The following is a 17,933-nucleotide window of genomic DNA, read 5'->3' as shown; positions in this document are numbered from 1 at the left end:
ACATCAGCCTTTGGGAAAGTTACATGTCATTCATATCCTTGGTGATACAAGTTGCTATCAGACAGCTATTACTAGAGTTATTTGACAGCAGCATCTCATGCCACAGCTAAATAGCATGACCAGATAAGACCGAACAATGTACGTGAACAGCAGAACATCTTTACTTTTTCCTAGGTGAACAGCCATTTTCTACTAAACATGCCTAAATGTCCCCTAGATTTAGCCCAGCACCAGCTCCAGTCTTTGCCCCATAAAATTAAATGCAGCATATGAAAGGGACAGATAATAGAGGGAAGTGCTTTCCTCAGCATCGGAGTACACCAAAACGTCCAGCTCTTCTCTGAAAAGCCCTTGTTTAAAAGGCGACAAAGGTCAAGGTTGGCTCCCCGAGTGCAGCAGCCCCCTGGGATGGCACAATTAACTTAACTCCTTAACTTAAAAATACATGGAGTCAAAGAAGGGATATCTTACTGGTCCTTCTGCTGAGGAGATGTGAGGAAAAAAAAAATACCAACACTTCTTCCAAGGAGTGGGGAACTTAGCCTTGACCCTGGATCCAAGCCACTATGGATTAAAACTCTTTGGAACGAGAAGACCATCATATTTTTTCTTCCTCTTTATATCCACAGTAATTTGCCTCTTCAATGGCATAAAAATGAAATCCAGCCGGAATGGCTTTTTAATTAAAATCATACTTTGCTTATCAGAGTGAGAACAGTTAACTGATTACAAAAGAAACGTGGAAACCTCTGGCATCCTGTTCCCCATTCTCCAGCCAGGCTGTGCAGCAAACTCACTCTGCTAAACCATGTGTAACCCTTTGGAGACCACCCCACATGAGCTCTCCTCACCCTATTTATAGATCAGAAAAAAGTCATATAGGACATATAGAGTCTATACAAAAAGGTATATACAAAAGCTCCCATCTGAACCTGATGGAGTTCACTCTTGTTTTAATTTGCTGACTCCTGGAAATCCCCTGTGGAAGCACAGAATCTCTATACATTTAATTTCAACTCCTTGGCTGTGCTGTTATTTATCTTCACAGACAACTTAAATGTTTCCCACTGTCTCGAAAGCGCCCTCAGGCCAAAGGCTGAAACCATACACCTGACCCATTCCTAGCAGATACACCCCAGCATCCCACTCCAGTGGTTAAGGACCTCTTTTTTCCACAAGCACTATCATCCAGGCTTGTTGCCAGAGTCAGTTTATTTTGCTGGAGGCCTCTCCATATGGTGACAACAAAATACACGGGTCATGATATGGGCAAGGTTGGGTCACGAAAGCTATGCCACCCACCCACCTTGAGGTGCTCCCTGAGGAACATCTCATGTGCCACAGCCTCTGGGCCACAGGGAGGACAGCTGTTGCCTGTGCTACATTTGGGTTTCAGCCTTCCGGGGTTGCTCCCGTAACAATTTTCACGAGCATTAAACTCACAGTCAGATCCTCAGACGGCACGGCACAGCAATGTTAACGTCAGCGAAGCTAAGCTGATTTATTCTGGCTGAGGATGGTAACTGCAGGGTAGGATCTTCCCAAGCACAATTATTAGTTAAATTCCTAGGGCTGAATGAATATGTGACCGAATGCCTGCATGCTTTTATCTTTCTGTTTTCAGTGCCAGCTCCTGCTAGGGAAAGGGATGTTGAGGCAGATGCTAGAACTGAGGTCTTGAACCCATGCTGTTTGCAACGATCCTGTGGGACTTTCTATCAGAATAGCACTGTCACAGGAACTCAGCTGCATTTTCCTTACAGACAGAAAGGAGATCAGATACTACTTCAATTGGGAAAGTCACTCTGTCATGAGCTCCAGTAAGACCACTGCAGCCACAAGATGCTGGATTACAGAGGTTGAAATAACCATCTCCCGGACAAAGCCAAGAACAGACACGTTGACCTCTAAGTGTCTCCCACATAATGAAGAAAATGCATTTACCCTTGCAGCTCTTCCTGGCCTCTCCCTCCTGACGCCCAGATGTGCTGCTTTCAGTCACACCATTTAAATGCCACCCTTTTGCAGGAAAACATAACTTGGGGGTAACCCACTGATATACTCCACAGGAGACAGCAAAACCCTGATCTCATTGGTCAGGACTTTCCTAGAGTCTTAAATACCTTTAAACTCTGGTCTTAGTACAATATTCTATTTCCAAGCCTGGAAATTTTCTTCCCCAATTAAATCTGCTGCTGTTGAAGTGAGTTAGCGATCCCCAGACTCTAAGACTGAATACGCTTCAAACTAATAGTTGTGACCAAACAGCTTTCAACACTGAAACTCTTCCACTATCTGATCTATGATCTAAAATAGAGGTCATTATCCCTTCTCTGAGTGTGTCAGTCTTCCAACATCCTAATCAGGTGTCGTGGTTTAACCTCAGCTGGCAACTGAGCACCACACAGCCGCTCGCTCACCCTCCCTGCCCCCGGTGGGATGGGGGAGAGAATTGGAAGAGTAAAAGTGAGAAAACTCGTGAGTTGAGATAAAGACAGTTTAATAGGGAAAGCAAAAGCCGCGCACACAAGCAAAGCAAAACAAGGAATTAATTCACTCCTTCCCATGGGCAGGGAGCTGTTCAGCCATCTCCAGGAAAGCAGGGCTCCATCACGCGTAACGGTGACTTGGGGAGACAAACGCCATCACTCCAAACGTCCTCCCTTCCTCCTCTTTCCCCCAGCTTTATATGCTGAGCACGACGTCATATGGTGTGGGATATCCCTTGGGTCAGTTGGGGTCAGCTGTCCCGGCTGTGTCCCCTCCCAGCTTCTCGTGCCCCCCCAGCCTGCTCGCTGGTGGGGTGGGGTGAGAGGCAGAAAAGGCCTTGACTCTGTGTCAGCACTGCTCAGCAGGAACGAAAACATCCCTGTGTTATCAACACTGTTTCCAGCACAAATCCAAAACGTAGCCCCACACTAGCTACCAAAATTAACTCTACCCCAGCCCAAACCAGCACATCAGGAAAGTAAAATTTCCCTCCTCCCCAGAAACAGTTGTGCCACTATTTAAAGGTGTGGCACCTTCTGGCCATTTTCTGGCTTGAAAAAGGAAGTTTAAAAACAATCCATAAAAAGCATGGGTTTTTATTTATTCACTTTTCTGTCAAGAAAAATAATTCAGAACTTGCAAACTTTTCCAGTTTCTTGGTGAGAAGAAGAAAGGGAAAAGCTACTTGATTTTTTCTCCCCCATGGATCAAGAATTAAAATCCCCAAGAATAAATATCTCCCTCACCCCTCCGCAACTTTACAAGCAAAAAAACCCCACCTCCCTGAAAATATTCCTCAAGTAAAAGGTTAGGTTTTTTGTTAAGGAAAATACATTTGGAAGATAAATTGTCAGCAAGGTCTAACGTGAGGAGGTCAGTCAAGGTTCTTTATATCTTGGCCTTAAGATTAATTAAATCTCATTTCACAGTAACCACACATCCCACACTCAGAGGGGTCAGCTGCAGCCACTAATTGGGTGAGCTGTGAAGTATAATGGTTTCCCCACTGTAGACCTCACTGTCGATGTACGATACCGATTTTAAATTTCTCTCCCTCTCACCCCATTGCTCACCCCTTGTAAGCAGCTCAGGTCCCTGTGCATGTGTAGTTGGAGATGGTCGACCGCATCTTTTTCTGGAGAGAAGCACCTTTTTTAAACTTGCTGTTGTTATTTTAGTACGGTGTGAAGGATCTGGAAACTCCTTATTGCTTGTACGAGAGCAATCAAAAATATCAATCCCCCTCTCCCACCCCTCTGAAACAAAAGCTTTACAAGAAACAGACCACATCTCCTCTGTGAAACCCCGTGCTGGGACTGTCAACTCAGCCCCTGGCTGAACACTGAGCATATGGCCACGGTCATCCTGATAAAAACCTTTCCCTGCCTCTGCTCCCTAACAAAACACTTCTTTCCCTTCACAGCCATGACCTCCATGACAGCCTGAACGATGACACTGTTGGCTGGCACAGGGAGGCCCAAGTCCACCGTGGATGGATCCCTTGAAACAAGGGGTAACGGTGGGAGAGAGCAGTGACCTCTGTCACATGGAGAGCAAAGCCCTCCAGTTGGCTTTGAGTTTCTTGCAACAGGAACATGTCCTGCAGCGTGCCCAAATGCACTCACACATGCCTTCAAAAAAAGAGACCAAGGGGAAGATTGCCAAGAGAGGCATCATTGGTGGGACCTTCCCACTGGAGAACTGGCAAAGCTGCAATACTGTGGGGACTATATGAAACCCTAGAGAGATCCTGCCCATCTCTTAACAAACCAGTAATTTTCCAAGATGATCTGTTTCCATCTCCTACTCTCATTGGTCTCAAAGCAAACATGGATGTGTCTCCAAGCCCGGCCAGCCTCCCATTCCTGCATTGACAGGTAGATCCATACTGCGATAATGCCTTGCTCCTGCTAGAAGTGGTTTTGCCTTGCTAAGTTTTTCCTTAAGCAGGAGGCCGAGCACTGCACTGTGAACAGTATCACATCAACTGCTCTCCCTGCATAGCAGTTGAATAACATACACATCATACAGAAAGGCTCCTTCTGAGGCAGTCCCCGTGACAGACAGCACACCCCTTTCAGAAATGGGCCAAGCTCCATCACAAAAGAAGTTGTCTTTCTGGCTCTCAGTGCTGCTCTTGGCAGGCTGTTCTTACATCTCACTCCCCTCATTGCTACAAACCTTCCCACACCCAGGCAAATTCAATCCCATCAAGCGTAGAAACACCCCGTCACCAGCACTAGCCCTTTAGTTTAGAAGATGCTTCCATTCCCTGACGTTATCATGAGTGCACATGTAGGGGGTAACTGCATCATCCCCAAGACATCAATTTGCAAGGCTAATCTAGCCAAACACTAACTACAGTGTCTTTATGATGCAGGCAGACAAAAGTGAAAAGAAATAAGCAAAGGGCGATGAAAGGAAGTCTATTTTTCTCATTTCCATACTGAGTTTTAGGCATCCAGCTGCAAGACCACCCCTAGCAGAAAGTTCATGTACAGAGTCTGGAACTGAACTAAGAGCTTCTCAGCTTCGTCCTACTCCTGAACCATTGCCCCTCTCCAGCTGCAGCTGAATTTAGTGGTTCATCTCCTTCTACTCATGGTTACCCCAGTGGACGCCGTTCCTTGCCTGTACTTCTCCCCAGGCTACTCTGCAAGGGAAATAAGCGTTAATTTTTAGGTGCATTGTACTCTGACCGGTTGGGCTCTCCTCCCAGCACTGCAATATATATTTAATACTTGTTTCCAGAGCTGACAGCCCAGGAAGCTTGAGTGGTGAACTGGCAGGGAAGAAATAATTACAAAGCAGAGGGGCATCGACCTGCCAAGCATTTTAATACCCCTTCTAGAAACAGAGACTTGACTTTTCAGCTGTCCCGTAGTGGGGAAGAAAGCAAGCCTGAATCAAAGACACAGTTGCTGTTTTATTATGACAATGATTTCAGTTGTGCAATAAGAAATCCTGTCAGATCTGCAGCAGAGAGGAACAGGAGGAGAAATACACTATTAGAGCAATATGCAGAGACAAAAACGTACTGGGAAAAGGCAGTACAGGAGAGACAACTGCATCTAGGCTGCTCAGTGTTCCCAACACGGGCTGTCCCTAGGAGTGCTATAGCTCTGGGATGCTTCTAGAGAGCGGCGATCCAAGTGGGAGCAGCAGACCCAGTGATCAACCTGCACAAGAGATTCAGCTCAAATGTGGGATTGTTCCACAAGGCTGCGGTTCCTAACCTCTTTGCAGCTGGTGTTCATGACTGCTGCCCTCATGTTTCTCTTGCCCCTTGCCCCTAGCTGCCCTTCCATATGGTACTACAACCTCCTCCTCTCCCCCATCCCAGCCCTCACCGTATCCCCAGGCAAATACCACTCTGGGATCACAGGTCCTGGCCGGTCCCTGAGGCCTCCATCACAGCTTGCAACAGCCACTTGGACTCTTTTCCCTTCTGCATCTCTTTTTCCAAAGAGTACATATAGTGCTGTCGAGCACACTAGGTGTCTCCTTTAGAAAATCGCAACCTTTACTCAGCCCTTTACTTAGCTATTCTTCCACAACTGAATTTAGTGTTTCTGGAAGATGTCCCTTAAATAAATCCTGGCTTTGTTTTATCTCCCTGTAACAACAATACATAGCAAAAAAATTTGAACAGACAACCAAAGCTTCAGCTTTATAGCTAGGTTTAAAAATATTTCCAGATGCTTATTGGTCCCTTAAGACACTTCTGAGGCTCAGGTCAAGTAGAGCCAAGGCAGCAAGCTCCAATTTTTAATTTCCTTTCCATCTACAAAACCATCGGGGCTTGGCTAACACAGTTTAACCATCAGAGCCGTCTGGCTCTGGGAACAGCTTCCCCGTCAAAGGAGTACGGCAAAAAAGTGAACTTTAAGAAGCTGGGGGTAAATAACCATACGAATACGACAGGAGCCCTACGTTGGCAGAGACCTCAAGGAGACAAAAAGGTTGTTCCTGCCTTATATCCCCAAGGTTGTAAGATCCAAATGAAAACAATAGTCAAGGTGGAAGGCACAAATACTCACGCCAACATTATAAGTCTCTTCCTCATGGCATGTAAGTTTAGTTATAGTGTAGGTCACGCACTTCCAGCACAACTTCACCCACTGACAGACATCCAACCTACTGTCTCCAAAAGAACTAGGTACCAAGACAAATGGATCTCAGAAAGCAACATCTCACACCACAGTTTTATTAAGTGCTATTATAGCCATGATTGACTACTGATACATGGGACATAATATTTTTTTTTATTAGACCGACTAGTACAGCTAGAAAAAGAAAAAAAGAGCTTTTGAAGCTCTTTAACTCTGAAACGTCAACACTCAGGAAACTTCAGGATACGCACACGTCTGACAGAACTGTTCTGTTTAGTCAAGTTAATTAATTACAGAAAAAAAGAGTAATTAGCACCTGCAGAGCAGATGAATCATTTAGCCAAGGAGGAGCTGGTAGGACCATCAGCCCCTGTAGGACTGCAGGGGTGGGCAAGAGTTATCACCTCTGCGACAGCAAGAAACTAGCAGGTGGCGAGACGTGAAGAACACTGTGGCATGTCATAAAAATCAGCGTCTCCTGATTCCCAGGTTTTTAATGCCCAGCAGAACCATGCATGTTAATTTGTGGGCTTGGCTTTCGGAGATACATTGTAGGTCTATAACACAGAAGCATGGTAGCGATGGTTTTGCAATGAGCCGTTCTCTCCAACCAGCTCACTTTTCTTTCATGTTCTCCCACTGACAAACATATTCAGGCTAAACCCAGAGCAACTACTACTTAGCTTTGTTTCTCTTCCAGACCTCAGGAAGTATTGCCATGCCTGAAAGTATTTATTTTTATTTAATATATATATTTATGTAAAATGATGCATATATATAAAACCATATATATATTTTTCAGTTGTTCCAATATGAGCTGTTATTTCTCTTGACAAACCTTGCCTCATCTGCCTTGTACACAAACAGCCTGAAGATAAACCTCTGACATACTGTTTGCTGAAAAGTGTATGACTTCCCAGGGGAGGGAGGAGACAGCGGGGCGAGGAGGAACAAAGGTTCATTTTGCCAAAAACGGTGCTGCAAAAAATTTTGTGGAGAGGACGAAAGAGCAAGGATTCCTGCGCTCAAAAACACTGCCCATGCCCCAGCTGCAAAGCACCAGCTCCAGAAAGTGAAAAAAGCTTTGCACAGAGAAACTGTGCAAAAAGGGAACTGTACAACAAGAGTCAGCGAGTAGAGCAAAACAGAAGGGCTAGGAAAATCCTTTGAGAGGAATCATTGCAGGACTGGAATTAAGTGCACGGCATAGCTGAGACCCACATGGCTCTGCAGCCGTGTTTAATGTCATTCCCCAAAAAAATGCAAGCAGCCTAGCAGTTGACACTTGAGCACGTCAGTAATTCTTCACGTAGTGTTTGGCCTCCTTTTGGTGCCCTGTGAAGCTGGGAACCATCTCAGCAGCAGGTTTTTTCTCTGCGTTCGAGTATGTCAAGCAAAAAGAAAACCTGGTTCTATTGTGAAAAAAGCTAGAAAAGCTTAATTATGCTTAAGATCCAGGGTGAAAATAAAAAATAACCCAATAGATGGATGCAGACGTTGCAGGAAACAAGTGCCTTGTTTCAGCGTTGGCTCTTTTGCACTTACACCCTGCTTTGAAATGACCCCGGGGCAATAGGAAACCCCTGTGAGCTCCCCAGGGAGGGAGTCCCAAAGGGGTCCCCAGCCAGCGCACGGCTGGCAGAGGGGCTCCATCACCCCTCCCTGTAGCTCCCAGCACAGGGCAGGACTCAGCGAGGGGAAGAAAGTAGCCACATCCCTTTGCCTTCCTTGCTGAATCGTCCCAAATTATTAGCTCCAAATAACAGGGGGAAAAAGCAGCCAAGAAATACTGGGCACAGCTCAGGATTGAGCCCAATCACTGGTGGCAAGGAGGATGAAGTGGCTTTAGCAGCAGGACACATGTAACCACATCAGCTGGCACTGCTGCAGCTCCATGGATGAGCGGTTTTCCTTCAAACGAGGGCTGAATGGTCCTGGGGAGGATCTCATCCACTCCCTCCCTCTGTAAGGAAGCCCATCTGCCAGGGCAGTGGGGTTTAATCTCTGCTCAGCAAACTCCGGAGGGCTGTGAAAGGTGACTTAAAAAACCCCAACCAACCAAAAAAAAGCAATACATATGTCCCACATAGCCATGAATGGGATGAACTTTCTAAAGGGGTTCACCCCTCCCCTGATAAATGGCTAGGGGTCTATAATGGGAAAGAGGCTATAAAAAATAATCACTACATTCACTTAAAATAAGAGTTGAATCTGGCTACAGTGAAATAAAGGTGGAAGAGGTATAATCTCCCGCAGGATTTGGATTCTGGCTGTTTCTGAGCTAAGTGCATAAAAATGCTGAGTGCCAGTGTTGAAGCAGCTTTTCATTTTGTTACAACTGTACAGAGTTGTTACAGACTTTTTTTTTTTTTTGGGGGGGGGTGGGCATCACATTCAGTATATTTAATTTTGTTTTCTTTTTGCCTTGCAAAGGGATACCTTCCTTAAAGATCGAACTGCAGCAGTCTGGCCACTTAGGAAAGATGAAATAAAAGCTGCTTTTCAGTAATGAATAAAGCAGGCTGCAGGGAAAAGCTCAGTGTGAGCAGGTTTTCTTCTTTTTTCGTTCTTACACAACACAAGAGAAACCTGGGGAGGGATTCAGCTTGCAGCTTAAGATCTCTAAATGTAGGTGTCCACCTGAGAGTGGCTGAACTGCTACTATTGTCAATGAGGGTTCAAAGAGGTGCATAACGGAGGCATGTGGTGCCATTTGAGATAACTTTATTTTCTGCGTTCACAGCATCCACGTGGGGCTGGCAGATAACACAGCATCTACGGGGGCTTCGCTCTCCAGAAAGGGACGATGTGGGACAACGGGACCTTTTCCAGCATCTCAAATGACCTGAGAGCAGGCAGCTGACATGAACCTGACAACACGGCTGACCACAATGGGAGCTCAGACCATCTGGGTCACATATAGACACCTACACAGAAATGCCGAAACGTAGGTGTCCTAATCTGCAAGGTGAATCCCACCCCGAGGTCACCTGCAAGGAAGCTCACAGACTGATTAGCTGTGATAGACAATGACATTTATAAGGGCCCTGGAGACACTCGCTGCTCAGATGTTGGTTGTGATGTTACAGATCACCAGGTATTAATTGAAACATCTGTTAAACACAGAATCAAGGTTGGAGCCCCGACGAAACATCTTTTAAAAAGACACCCAATAGATTTCAGCTTTACAAAGGAGACACAAAGTATTGATATTTTCCCCTCCAGACAAGAACTGTATTTAAATAGATTTCTTTTTCCCTTCCCTCTTGATGAGATGCAATTTCACAGGGATGAAGATTAAAAAAAAAAACGTGGAGCTCATACTCAGCTTCCCAACTGGCTGTCACGAGTAGGAACGTCCCTGAGCCTGCTGCAAAAGCAAGAAGGGGATCATGGGGATGGCGGCTCAGCAAACAGAGAGTAGAGTTGGGGCTTCTGTATTCAGTTCCTTTGGTCTCTTCTCGACTTTAAATCAATGCAAATCAATGAAGCCAAGTCATGACGCCCAGAAGAGTTTATCAAAACAGCATCACCAAGTCTGTTGTCCGGCCCACTAGTGAAATGCATCAGAAAATAATCCCAATTTGGTTCTGAATTAGAAAATAATCCCAATGCAGTTCTAACACTTGATTTTAAATGCAAACAACAGAAGTGTAAGTCCCCATCTCCCAGCAATGCAAACAGTGAAATGGATGGTTAGTGACTGCCCTGGGGGTAAGAAATCTACCTAATGTGACTAATGGAGGAGTCTAAGGCTGTTAACATCCACTCTTTCAGTTGACTGGAAAAGTGACTTTGTTAATGTAAAGTACATCAGGGTCTCCTACAGCTACAGCTCAGGAGCTAAAATAGGTCTTTAAGTCCTGGGAATACTATATATATATATATATATATATAAATATATATATAAAAGTTAGTGTGGTAGATAAAATCTGGCACAACAAATCACCAGTAAAGCAGCACTAATGTGTGTTTTCCAGCCTTAAGCAACCCACAACACATATTCCTGTGCACAAAAATGTCCCTAAATTCACTTTATAAACCAACCATCTAAAAATTACTGGACTGAGTTCTGGTGTCACCTACGCTAACTTCATACCAGGGCTGCACTGACTTCAGGGCACCGCATCTGCCTTGCAGCCGCACGACTGACGGATGAGTGGGGAAAGAATGTTGGAGGCAAGGACCGTAACAGCAAAGAAATATCGCTTCCGCCTCTTAACCTTACCTGCTTGCTTCCAGCAGGTCAAGCCGTGTTCACATAGGCTATTTATATTTGTGCAGATTGGCAATTATTAAACATGAGTGCTCTTGCTATTATAGCTCTTCCCTCATCAGGGTTTATGCATGAGGCTAAGCAGTTTAAAAGTGATTTGTAGCAAAGCTAATAGCCAGTAGATGCTTCTAACAAAGCTGAAGTTTCAGGATAGAAAATCTTGGTACTTTATTAACAACATCCTTATCAGAAAGAAACTTTGCGTTTTTATTTACATCTCCAGAAGCCTTTAGGTTTTTCTGAAAACTCCGTGCCGAAGAAGTCTGGTATCATCCCAGTCAACAAATTAAAGGGCTGCATAACAATGCAAGGAGCATCCAGCAACAGGTGGCTTCAGGGAGCCCACCTTCTTCTCAGACCTTCCCCAAAGCACTTTCTGAGTACTAGCGAATGAACTCTCCGTGCATTACGGGTCTTAGAATCATAGAATAGTTTGGGTTGGAAGGGACCTCTAAAGGTCATCTAGTCCAACCCCCCTGCCCTGGGCAGCGACATCTTCAACTACATCAGGTTGCTCAGAGCCCCGTCCAACCTGACCTGGAATGTTTCCAGGGATGGGGCAGCCACCACCTCTCTGGGCAACCTCTGCCAGTGTTTCACCACTCTCAGCATAAAAAATTCCTTCCTTATATCTAGTCTAAATCTACCCCCTTTTAGTTTAAAGCCATTCCCCCTTGTCGTGTCGCAACAGGCCCTGCTAAAAAGTTTGCTGCCATCTTTTTCATAAGCCCCCTTTAAGTACTGATAGGCTGCAAGAAGGTCTCCCCGAAGCCTTCTCTTCTCCAGGCTGAACAACCCCAACTCTCTCAGCCTTTCTTCACAGGAGAGGTGTTCCATCCCCCTGATCATTTTTGTGTCCCTCTTCTGGACCCGCTCCAACAGGTCCATGTCTTTCCTGTGCTGAGGGCTCCAGAGCTGGACACAGTGCTCCAGGTGGGGTCTCAGTACTCCAGGTGGGGTCTTGTAAAGTGAAAGGTGAAGCTCGTGCCTGGAGAGATGAATCATCCCAGAGAAATCCCTGGTGGTCAGGCATGAAGACAAGCAAGCTGCAGGTTGCTCCAAAAGGGAATGGTGACAAGAAGACCACTCAGCTGGTGAACAGCCTTCCCCAGCCATGCACAGGACCTCCCTGCCACGGCGTTAGCTGTGTTAGCTCTTGGATGGAGGCCAGTCTGATGGCTGGCATCACTTCTCTGCCCCTCTCCTACCTCAAAATGACGGGCCTGAGTTTTCTTCCACTGCAGTCCCCTGGGATCTCATTTTCAGAGGCAAAGACATCTCCCCTCTTGGCTTGGTTCCCACCCAAATGAAGCTGTGAGAGCTCATGACTTCTGGAAAACATCTGGGAGCGTGGAAGGGAGGGAGCAGTGAAACGGCAAGTGCTCAGCACTCACTGAGGGAAACCCTGCCTGGCTGCATGGGGCAGGAGGACAAATCAGTGCCACGGCACAGGCAGGCTCGGCAAGTCTCATGGAGGGATCAGGAGCTTCTGACCTGCCTGCCTGTCCGTCCATCCATGCTCTCCATCCCACCTGCTGGGCCAGAACTCCAGCCCCTCCTGCTCTGGGGTCTCCAGGCATCTCCGACCCATTTTGTCTATGTTGTATCGTATCTAATCATGTCTAATCTAACCTAAATCTAATATAATACAACATAGCTATGTTGTATCGGCCCACAACTGAGGATTTTTCTTGGCTGCATTTCCTAGATTTTGGTTCCGACAAAGGACTTTCCTCTTCTTTCCAATACAGAAGAGAGAAAGTTGATGAGACCAGAGAATGGGGCTATATTTAATCACACAACCTTTCCCAGGCATTGGAAAACCACATATCCATTCCCAGCGAGCCAGCGTGACGCAGCAGCGATCCCATTTGCAGCAGTGAAGTGACACTGCCACGCTTGTGCTGACTTGGTCTGAGGGAAGGACGTGACCTACTGTGTTCATAAAACCAAGCTAAGTCCTGCTCCTCATCAAAACTTGAGTAACAGTTTTTATTCTGCACAGATAATTTGACTCCTTTCCTGAATTTGAGCCACAGATGCCATGCAGAGTGTGCCAAATCTCCAAGTGCGCTCAGGTCTGACTTGAAAAAAAAAAAATCATCTCACCTTGGGTCTCAGTGATCTACAAAGTGTCTGGTGCCCTTCCTCGGACTGCCAATAAATTGCACACTTGAGGCTGAACGGGGAGATATCCTTCCCGTCCCTCTTCCCTCTCTTCTCCATCTCCAACAAAGATCTGTGTCTACAAGCTAGCCCAAATACCAGGTAACTTCCCAGTCCTACAGGACTAAGTCAGCATATGATGTGGCAAGTAGAAGATTGATTTTGACAAGATACCAGTCTTTCCAGTTGTTTCTGCTGGAGACAATCTGGTAAAGGGAAAAAGCTATCCTTTCTCCCCCTTCCCCCCCAAAAAAATAATAGAAACTCTGTATGTTTACCATGTCCAAGGCAGCCTCACATTCAGTGCCTCGGGAGAGCTGAAACTCCTCTTTCACGACACGGGTCCCACCACCTACTGATGCCTCAGTTGCCCCATTTGCAAAATGTGCAGAGCACCTCCCTGCTTTGCATCCACCAACTACCATGACCCCTCCTTGGACAGTCAAGTGAGAAGAGACAAATACCACTCAGCAAAGTCACGCCGCTATGAAACAATGAAAACAAGAACAAAATGTCACGGCAGCCTCACAAGTCAGCACTGGATGGACTTAGCACAAAACGCAGCACACCCTACTTTGCATTTTTATCTGGTGCAGCCCTCTGGCTGTCAAACCGCTGCTGATATTACAATGGGAAGGAGTTTTGAACCAGAGTATTTTCAAAGCACTGTAAAAAGGGGGAAAAGGAAACAACAGACACACCCCCAAATTCACAAGGCAGGCAGCTTTCCTCTGTCCATGGTCCCATCTGCCTCCCGATGCTGAGTATTTGGCAACTCTCCCTCTTTTTAATAAACACCCCGGTGGACTCATCTCCTTTTACGATACATCATGATTCCCCTCCTGTCTGGTTCTTCAGAGTCTTCCTGCTGGAGACAGACCTCTCGGCTGCGGGGAGGGTGTGATAATGATGGTGTGAATCCCCCTGCTGACACGCTGGCGGGCTAGAGCAACACGTTGTTGGAAACAGCCTTAAATATTCCACACAGGATTTTTTTTCCTCAGATACTGTGTTTTTGCCTATTTTGCTCTTTTGCCTTGTTATGCCCTAAATAAGAGCTTCGAAAATACATGTACTGCTGAAAATATGTACGCTGAAAACTTTCAACGTTACAGAGAGGCAATGAGACTTTCCGAGCTAAAAAGATACAGGGTTGGGCAACTGGTTCTCCTAGATGGCTTTAAATAAAGTCAGTCATGCATTTATACATGTATAAATTTAATAAATCATACACCTAGTAACACGCTGAGGTTTTGTGACAAGGCCTTTGTTAAACACAAGTTGTCAGTGCTAAAGGATCTTTGTGTGGGATGCAGGCATTAGGCTAAAGGATTCTAGCGAGTACCTTGCCTCTTTGCCAAAAACATTGATTATTTTGGTTTAAATGTATTTATCTAACTTCTCAGTCAATGACAGGATGAAAGAGATGCGGATACGGTGAAGTGGTTGTCCCGTGAGCTTAAATTTACCTGATTTTTTTTACAATGATCCTGTTTCCAGCATTTACACTCAGAATGCTAAAGGATCAGATCTGAGTTTTTTATTCCTTTCCATCATGCGTCTACTTCATGGCTGGAGCAGAATAGAACTCTGAAGAAAAGCACAAATTACACCAGCTGGACAGATTTGGCTAATTCAACAAGCCTGCAGTCTGAAGGCATGTGGAATCCACCAACTGCTCGAATTACCCACATCTCATTTACTAGACACACAGTGAAAAAAAATAGCCCAACTTGTAGCTCTCCGGGCCAGATTATTTTAGTTACACCCCTAAAAAGGTAAACCGACCCATTAGAACCTAATAGGGATTACGCTGGATTTACACCATGCCCCCACCACCGCCAGCTTTAGCACTTTGCTTGGAAATGTTAAAAGCTGACCGCTGCAGGAGGCAGGTCTCTGGTGAGCATGGTCTGATGAACTACAGCAAATGAGATTTGCCCAATTTCCTTTTGTCCACATTTGTAGATCATGAGAGGCCGAGGTGAAAGTTTACAACAGCAATTAGAAACCACATGGCTGCAACAGTTTTATAGCACTGAACTTCTCGATCAGCCAATTGTTCAGAGTTTTTCCAAGGACACACCAATAAAAATTATCACAATAAATTATAAGAAAAAAACCTCTGCTGAGCCATCGTAGGTCCCAGAGCCAGGTTGTTAACAACTGCAGAGTTACTTTAAAAATAAGCACCGAATCCCAGGGATTTTTTGAGAAACAAAAAAACCCAGGGATTTTCTCTAGCACTGAGGCACTTCAGTATTAGTCACCTTGCAGATCAGCGCTGATAAGGAGCATGTGAATCTCTTTAACACACTAGCATGAACCAGGTCTCAGGAACATTAACACAACGAACGAATGAGAAAGCAAGCAACGGTGCCACTAAACCAAGGGCAAAGAAGCGAGATAAAGTACGAAACAAGAAGATAATAAAAGGGTTGAAAAGGAACCAGTAGAGGCCCTCGGACTGCACCTAGGCTGTGCCTTGCTGTTGTCCCGAAGCTTCAGGAGTTTGTGCTTATTGATAGCAACAATCAACCCAAGAGCACCAGAGTAAGGACCTGATCCTGCCACCACTTGCATGTTGAACTTCAGCAGACTACATGACTTAACTCTCTGCAGGATCTGGCCCCAGAGGACCTCTTCATGCCAACAATGTTTAAAGAAATGGGATTTTTGCCATGGGCTTCAGTGGAAGCAGGAGCTGGAGCAGCTCCAGCAGCTGATGGGAGCGCTCCCCGCTTCTCATTTCCCCAGCTCCAGTCCTGGACATGAGCTATTTTGGATCTTCCCTAAAGCAAAGTCCGTAGAATTCCAGGAACTAATTGCCTGGTCTTTTTTTAATACTTTAATCCATTTTCCTAGCCTGTTCTTCCTCAAAGAAAGTCTTTGGTGATGCAGATGGCTGGGTGGCTCACAGTGACAGCCAAAAAAATTGAAGTCAGTCCATTAGACTCATTTCTTAAGGGGCAAGGGGAGAGGAAAGGAGAGATGAGTGATGCAGTGCCAAATCTGGGTTACCTGCCACTCTCTGAGGCTTGGCTTGGTTGGTCTGACTCTGCTTGCTGGGGATCAGAGCAGCTTCGAGTGAATCACTGTCACCAGCCGAGCAGAGCAAACAGAAGCGACTTGCAACCAAGTACTGATGGCACGACCTAGTTCCTGTGGGCAACCTTACCCAACCCAACAGGATGCTGGTGAGGCAACCTCACCTTCCAAAGAGAGAAAACAAGCGTGGGAGAAGATTAGAAGTAAGAGGGAAACTCAGTCACAGCCAGAACCCAACCCCCCACCCGACCCCAGCCTGCTGAATAGAAATGAATGGTCTCACTAGAAATCATACGCTGCAAGGAAACAAGCCGCAAGAACAAAGCATCAGTGAAATGCGCAGAACCCCGTATCTGCGCTGTTTGCACAGAGAATTAGCTTTTGCATGCACGCGTGCGTGTGTGCACACACAGACACATCGCCAGGAGAAACAATCCCGTTCGCTAATTCTACCCTGTGCTACGAGCCATCTGCGGCGGGGGAGGAAACAGCACTGCCCCAATCAGGGACCTGCAAGCATGGAAATTATAAGCAGAGGGGACACAGCAGCCAGAAAACACATCCTTTGCTCCCAGCTTCTGCTCTTTCCTCAGACAGTGCATCCACGTGAGGTTTAAGTGTCAGAGAGCAGCACTTTGCCGAACTTCTCATGGGTGGCTGTTCTTCAGCTGGAGGAAGGTCCCATCCGAGAGCCCCCTGCCCTGCCGCTGAATCGCCTCCGGGCAATTTCATCACGTTATCCACAGTTTTAGGGGGAGGTTTGCACGAAACAATCAAGCTCCTGAACAGAAACCAAAGCAACCCAAAAGCCAGGCTGCAAACCTGAATGAGAACGAAACCGCGAGCCAGTCCTGAAATAAAGCACTAAAACCCCGAAGTGAATTCCTCTAGCTCAAGAGATCCCTCTCGCTCTCGAAGAGGAAGCGTACCTTGAACAAAAAGAAAATTGCTATTTTCTAGATTATCGGGGGGAAAGGAAAGCCAACAAAGATACACCTGCCCTAAACCAACAGCACTTTCAAAGTTGCCCAAAGTTTGCCCGAGGCTAAACCGGCAAACCCCCGCGCCAAAGGAGCGGGCACCGGGGGAACCCCGGCCCCGCCGCCGCCGGGCTCAGCCCCGCCGCCGTCCCGCCGCCGCGCACCGGCAGCACTCACCGCGGAGAAGAGGCAGCCGAGCAGCGGCACCACGACGCCCAGGACCGCGTACTCCATGGTGCCCGCGCCGGAGCAGAGGACACCCCGCACCGCAAGGTCCCGGCGGCGCGGCCGCGGGCAGCGCGGCGCTCCGCTCCCGCCTCCGGGCTGAGCGCATCCAGGGAGGGAGGGCGGGAGGGAGGGGACACCACCGCGCCCGCTCCGCGCCCGCTCCGCTCCGCTCCGCCGGAGCCGGCCGCGCCACCGCCCCCGGCCGCCTACCCTGAGCGGGGCGGGGCGGCACCGCCTCCCGCCCGCCGCCCGCCCCCCCCCGCCCCAGGTGCCGCCGGGCCCGCGGGGAAGCCGCGCTCCCCGGGGTGTCCCCTCCTTCCTTCTCCTTCCCCCCTTTCTTCTCTCCTTTCCCCCCCTGTTTTCTGCCTCCCCCTTCCTTTTGCCCCTTCTTCTTCTCCCGTTTATTAATTTTCCCTTCTTTTGCCTCTTCCTCCTTTTTTCTCCTCTCTTTTTCTCCTGGATTTTCCTCCTTTCCCCTTCCTTTCTCCCTTTTTCCCTCTTTCCCTTTTCCTTCCCCCCTTTTTTCGCTTTTAATTTTTTCCCTTTTCATTTTTGCCCTTCCTTTTTTTCCTATTCTTTCCCTTTTTTCTTTCTTTTGCTTTTCCTCTTTTTCTTCTCTTCCCCCTTTCTCCC

General features: G+C 46.9%; 1 protein-coding gene across 1 annotated transcript in view; it reads right to left on the bottom strand.

Moving 5' to 3' along the window:
- Positions 1-17,356, bottom strand: part of LOC143157247 (vasoactive intestinal polypeptide receptor) — a 122,804-nt gene extending 105,448 nt beyond the window's left edge. Inside the window, exon 1 of the mRNA XM_076332035.1 lies at positions 17,250-17,356. Coding sequence (XP_076188150.1) covers positions 17,250-17,306 — 57 coding nt within the window. The 5' untranslated portion in view covers positions 17,307-17,356. The remainder of the gene's footprint in view (positions 1-17,249) is intronic.
- Positions 17,357-17,933: the final 577 nt, after the last annotated feature.

This window comes from Aptenodytes patagonicus, chromosome 2 (genome assembly GCF_965638725.1).
Source record: "Aptenodytes patagonicus chromosome 2, bAptPat1.pri.cur, whole genome shotgun sequence".
Classification (NCBI taxonomy): domain Eukaryota; kingdom Metazoa; phylum Chordata; class Aves; order Sphenisciformes; family Spheniscidae; genus Aptenodytes; species Aptenodytes patagonicus.
This window is presented reverse-complemented; position numbering and strand designations above follow the sequence as displayed.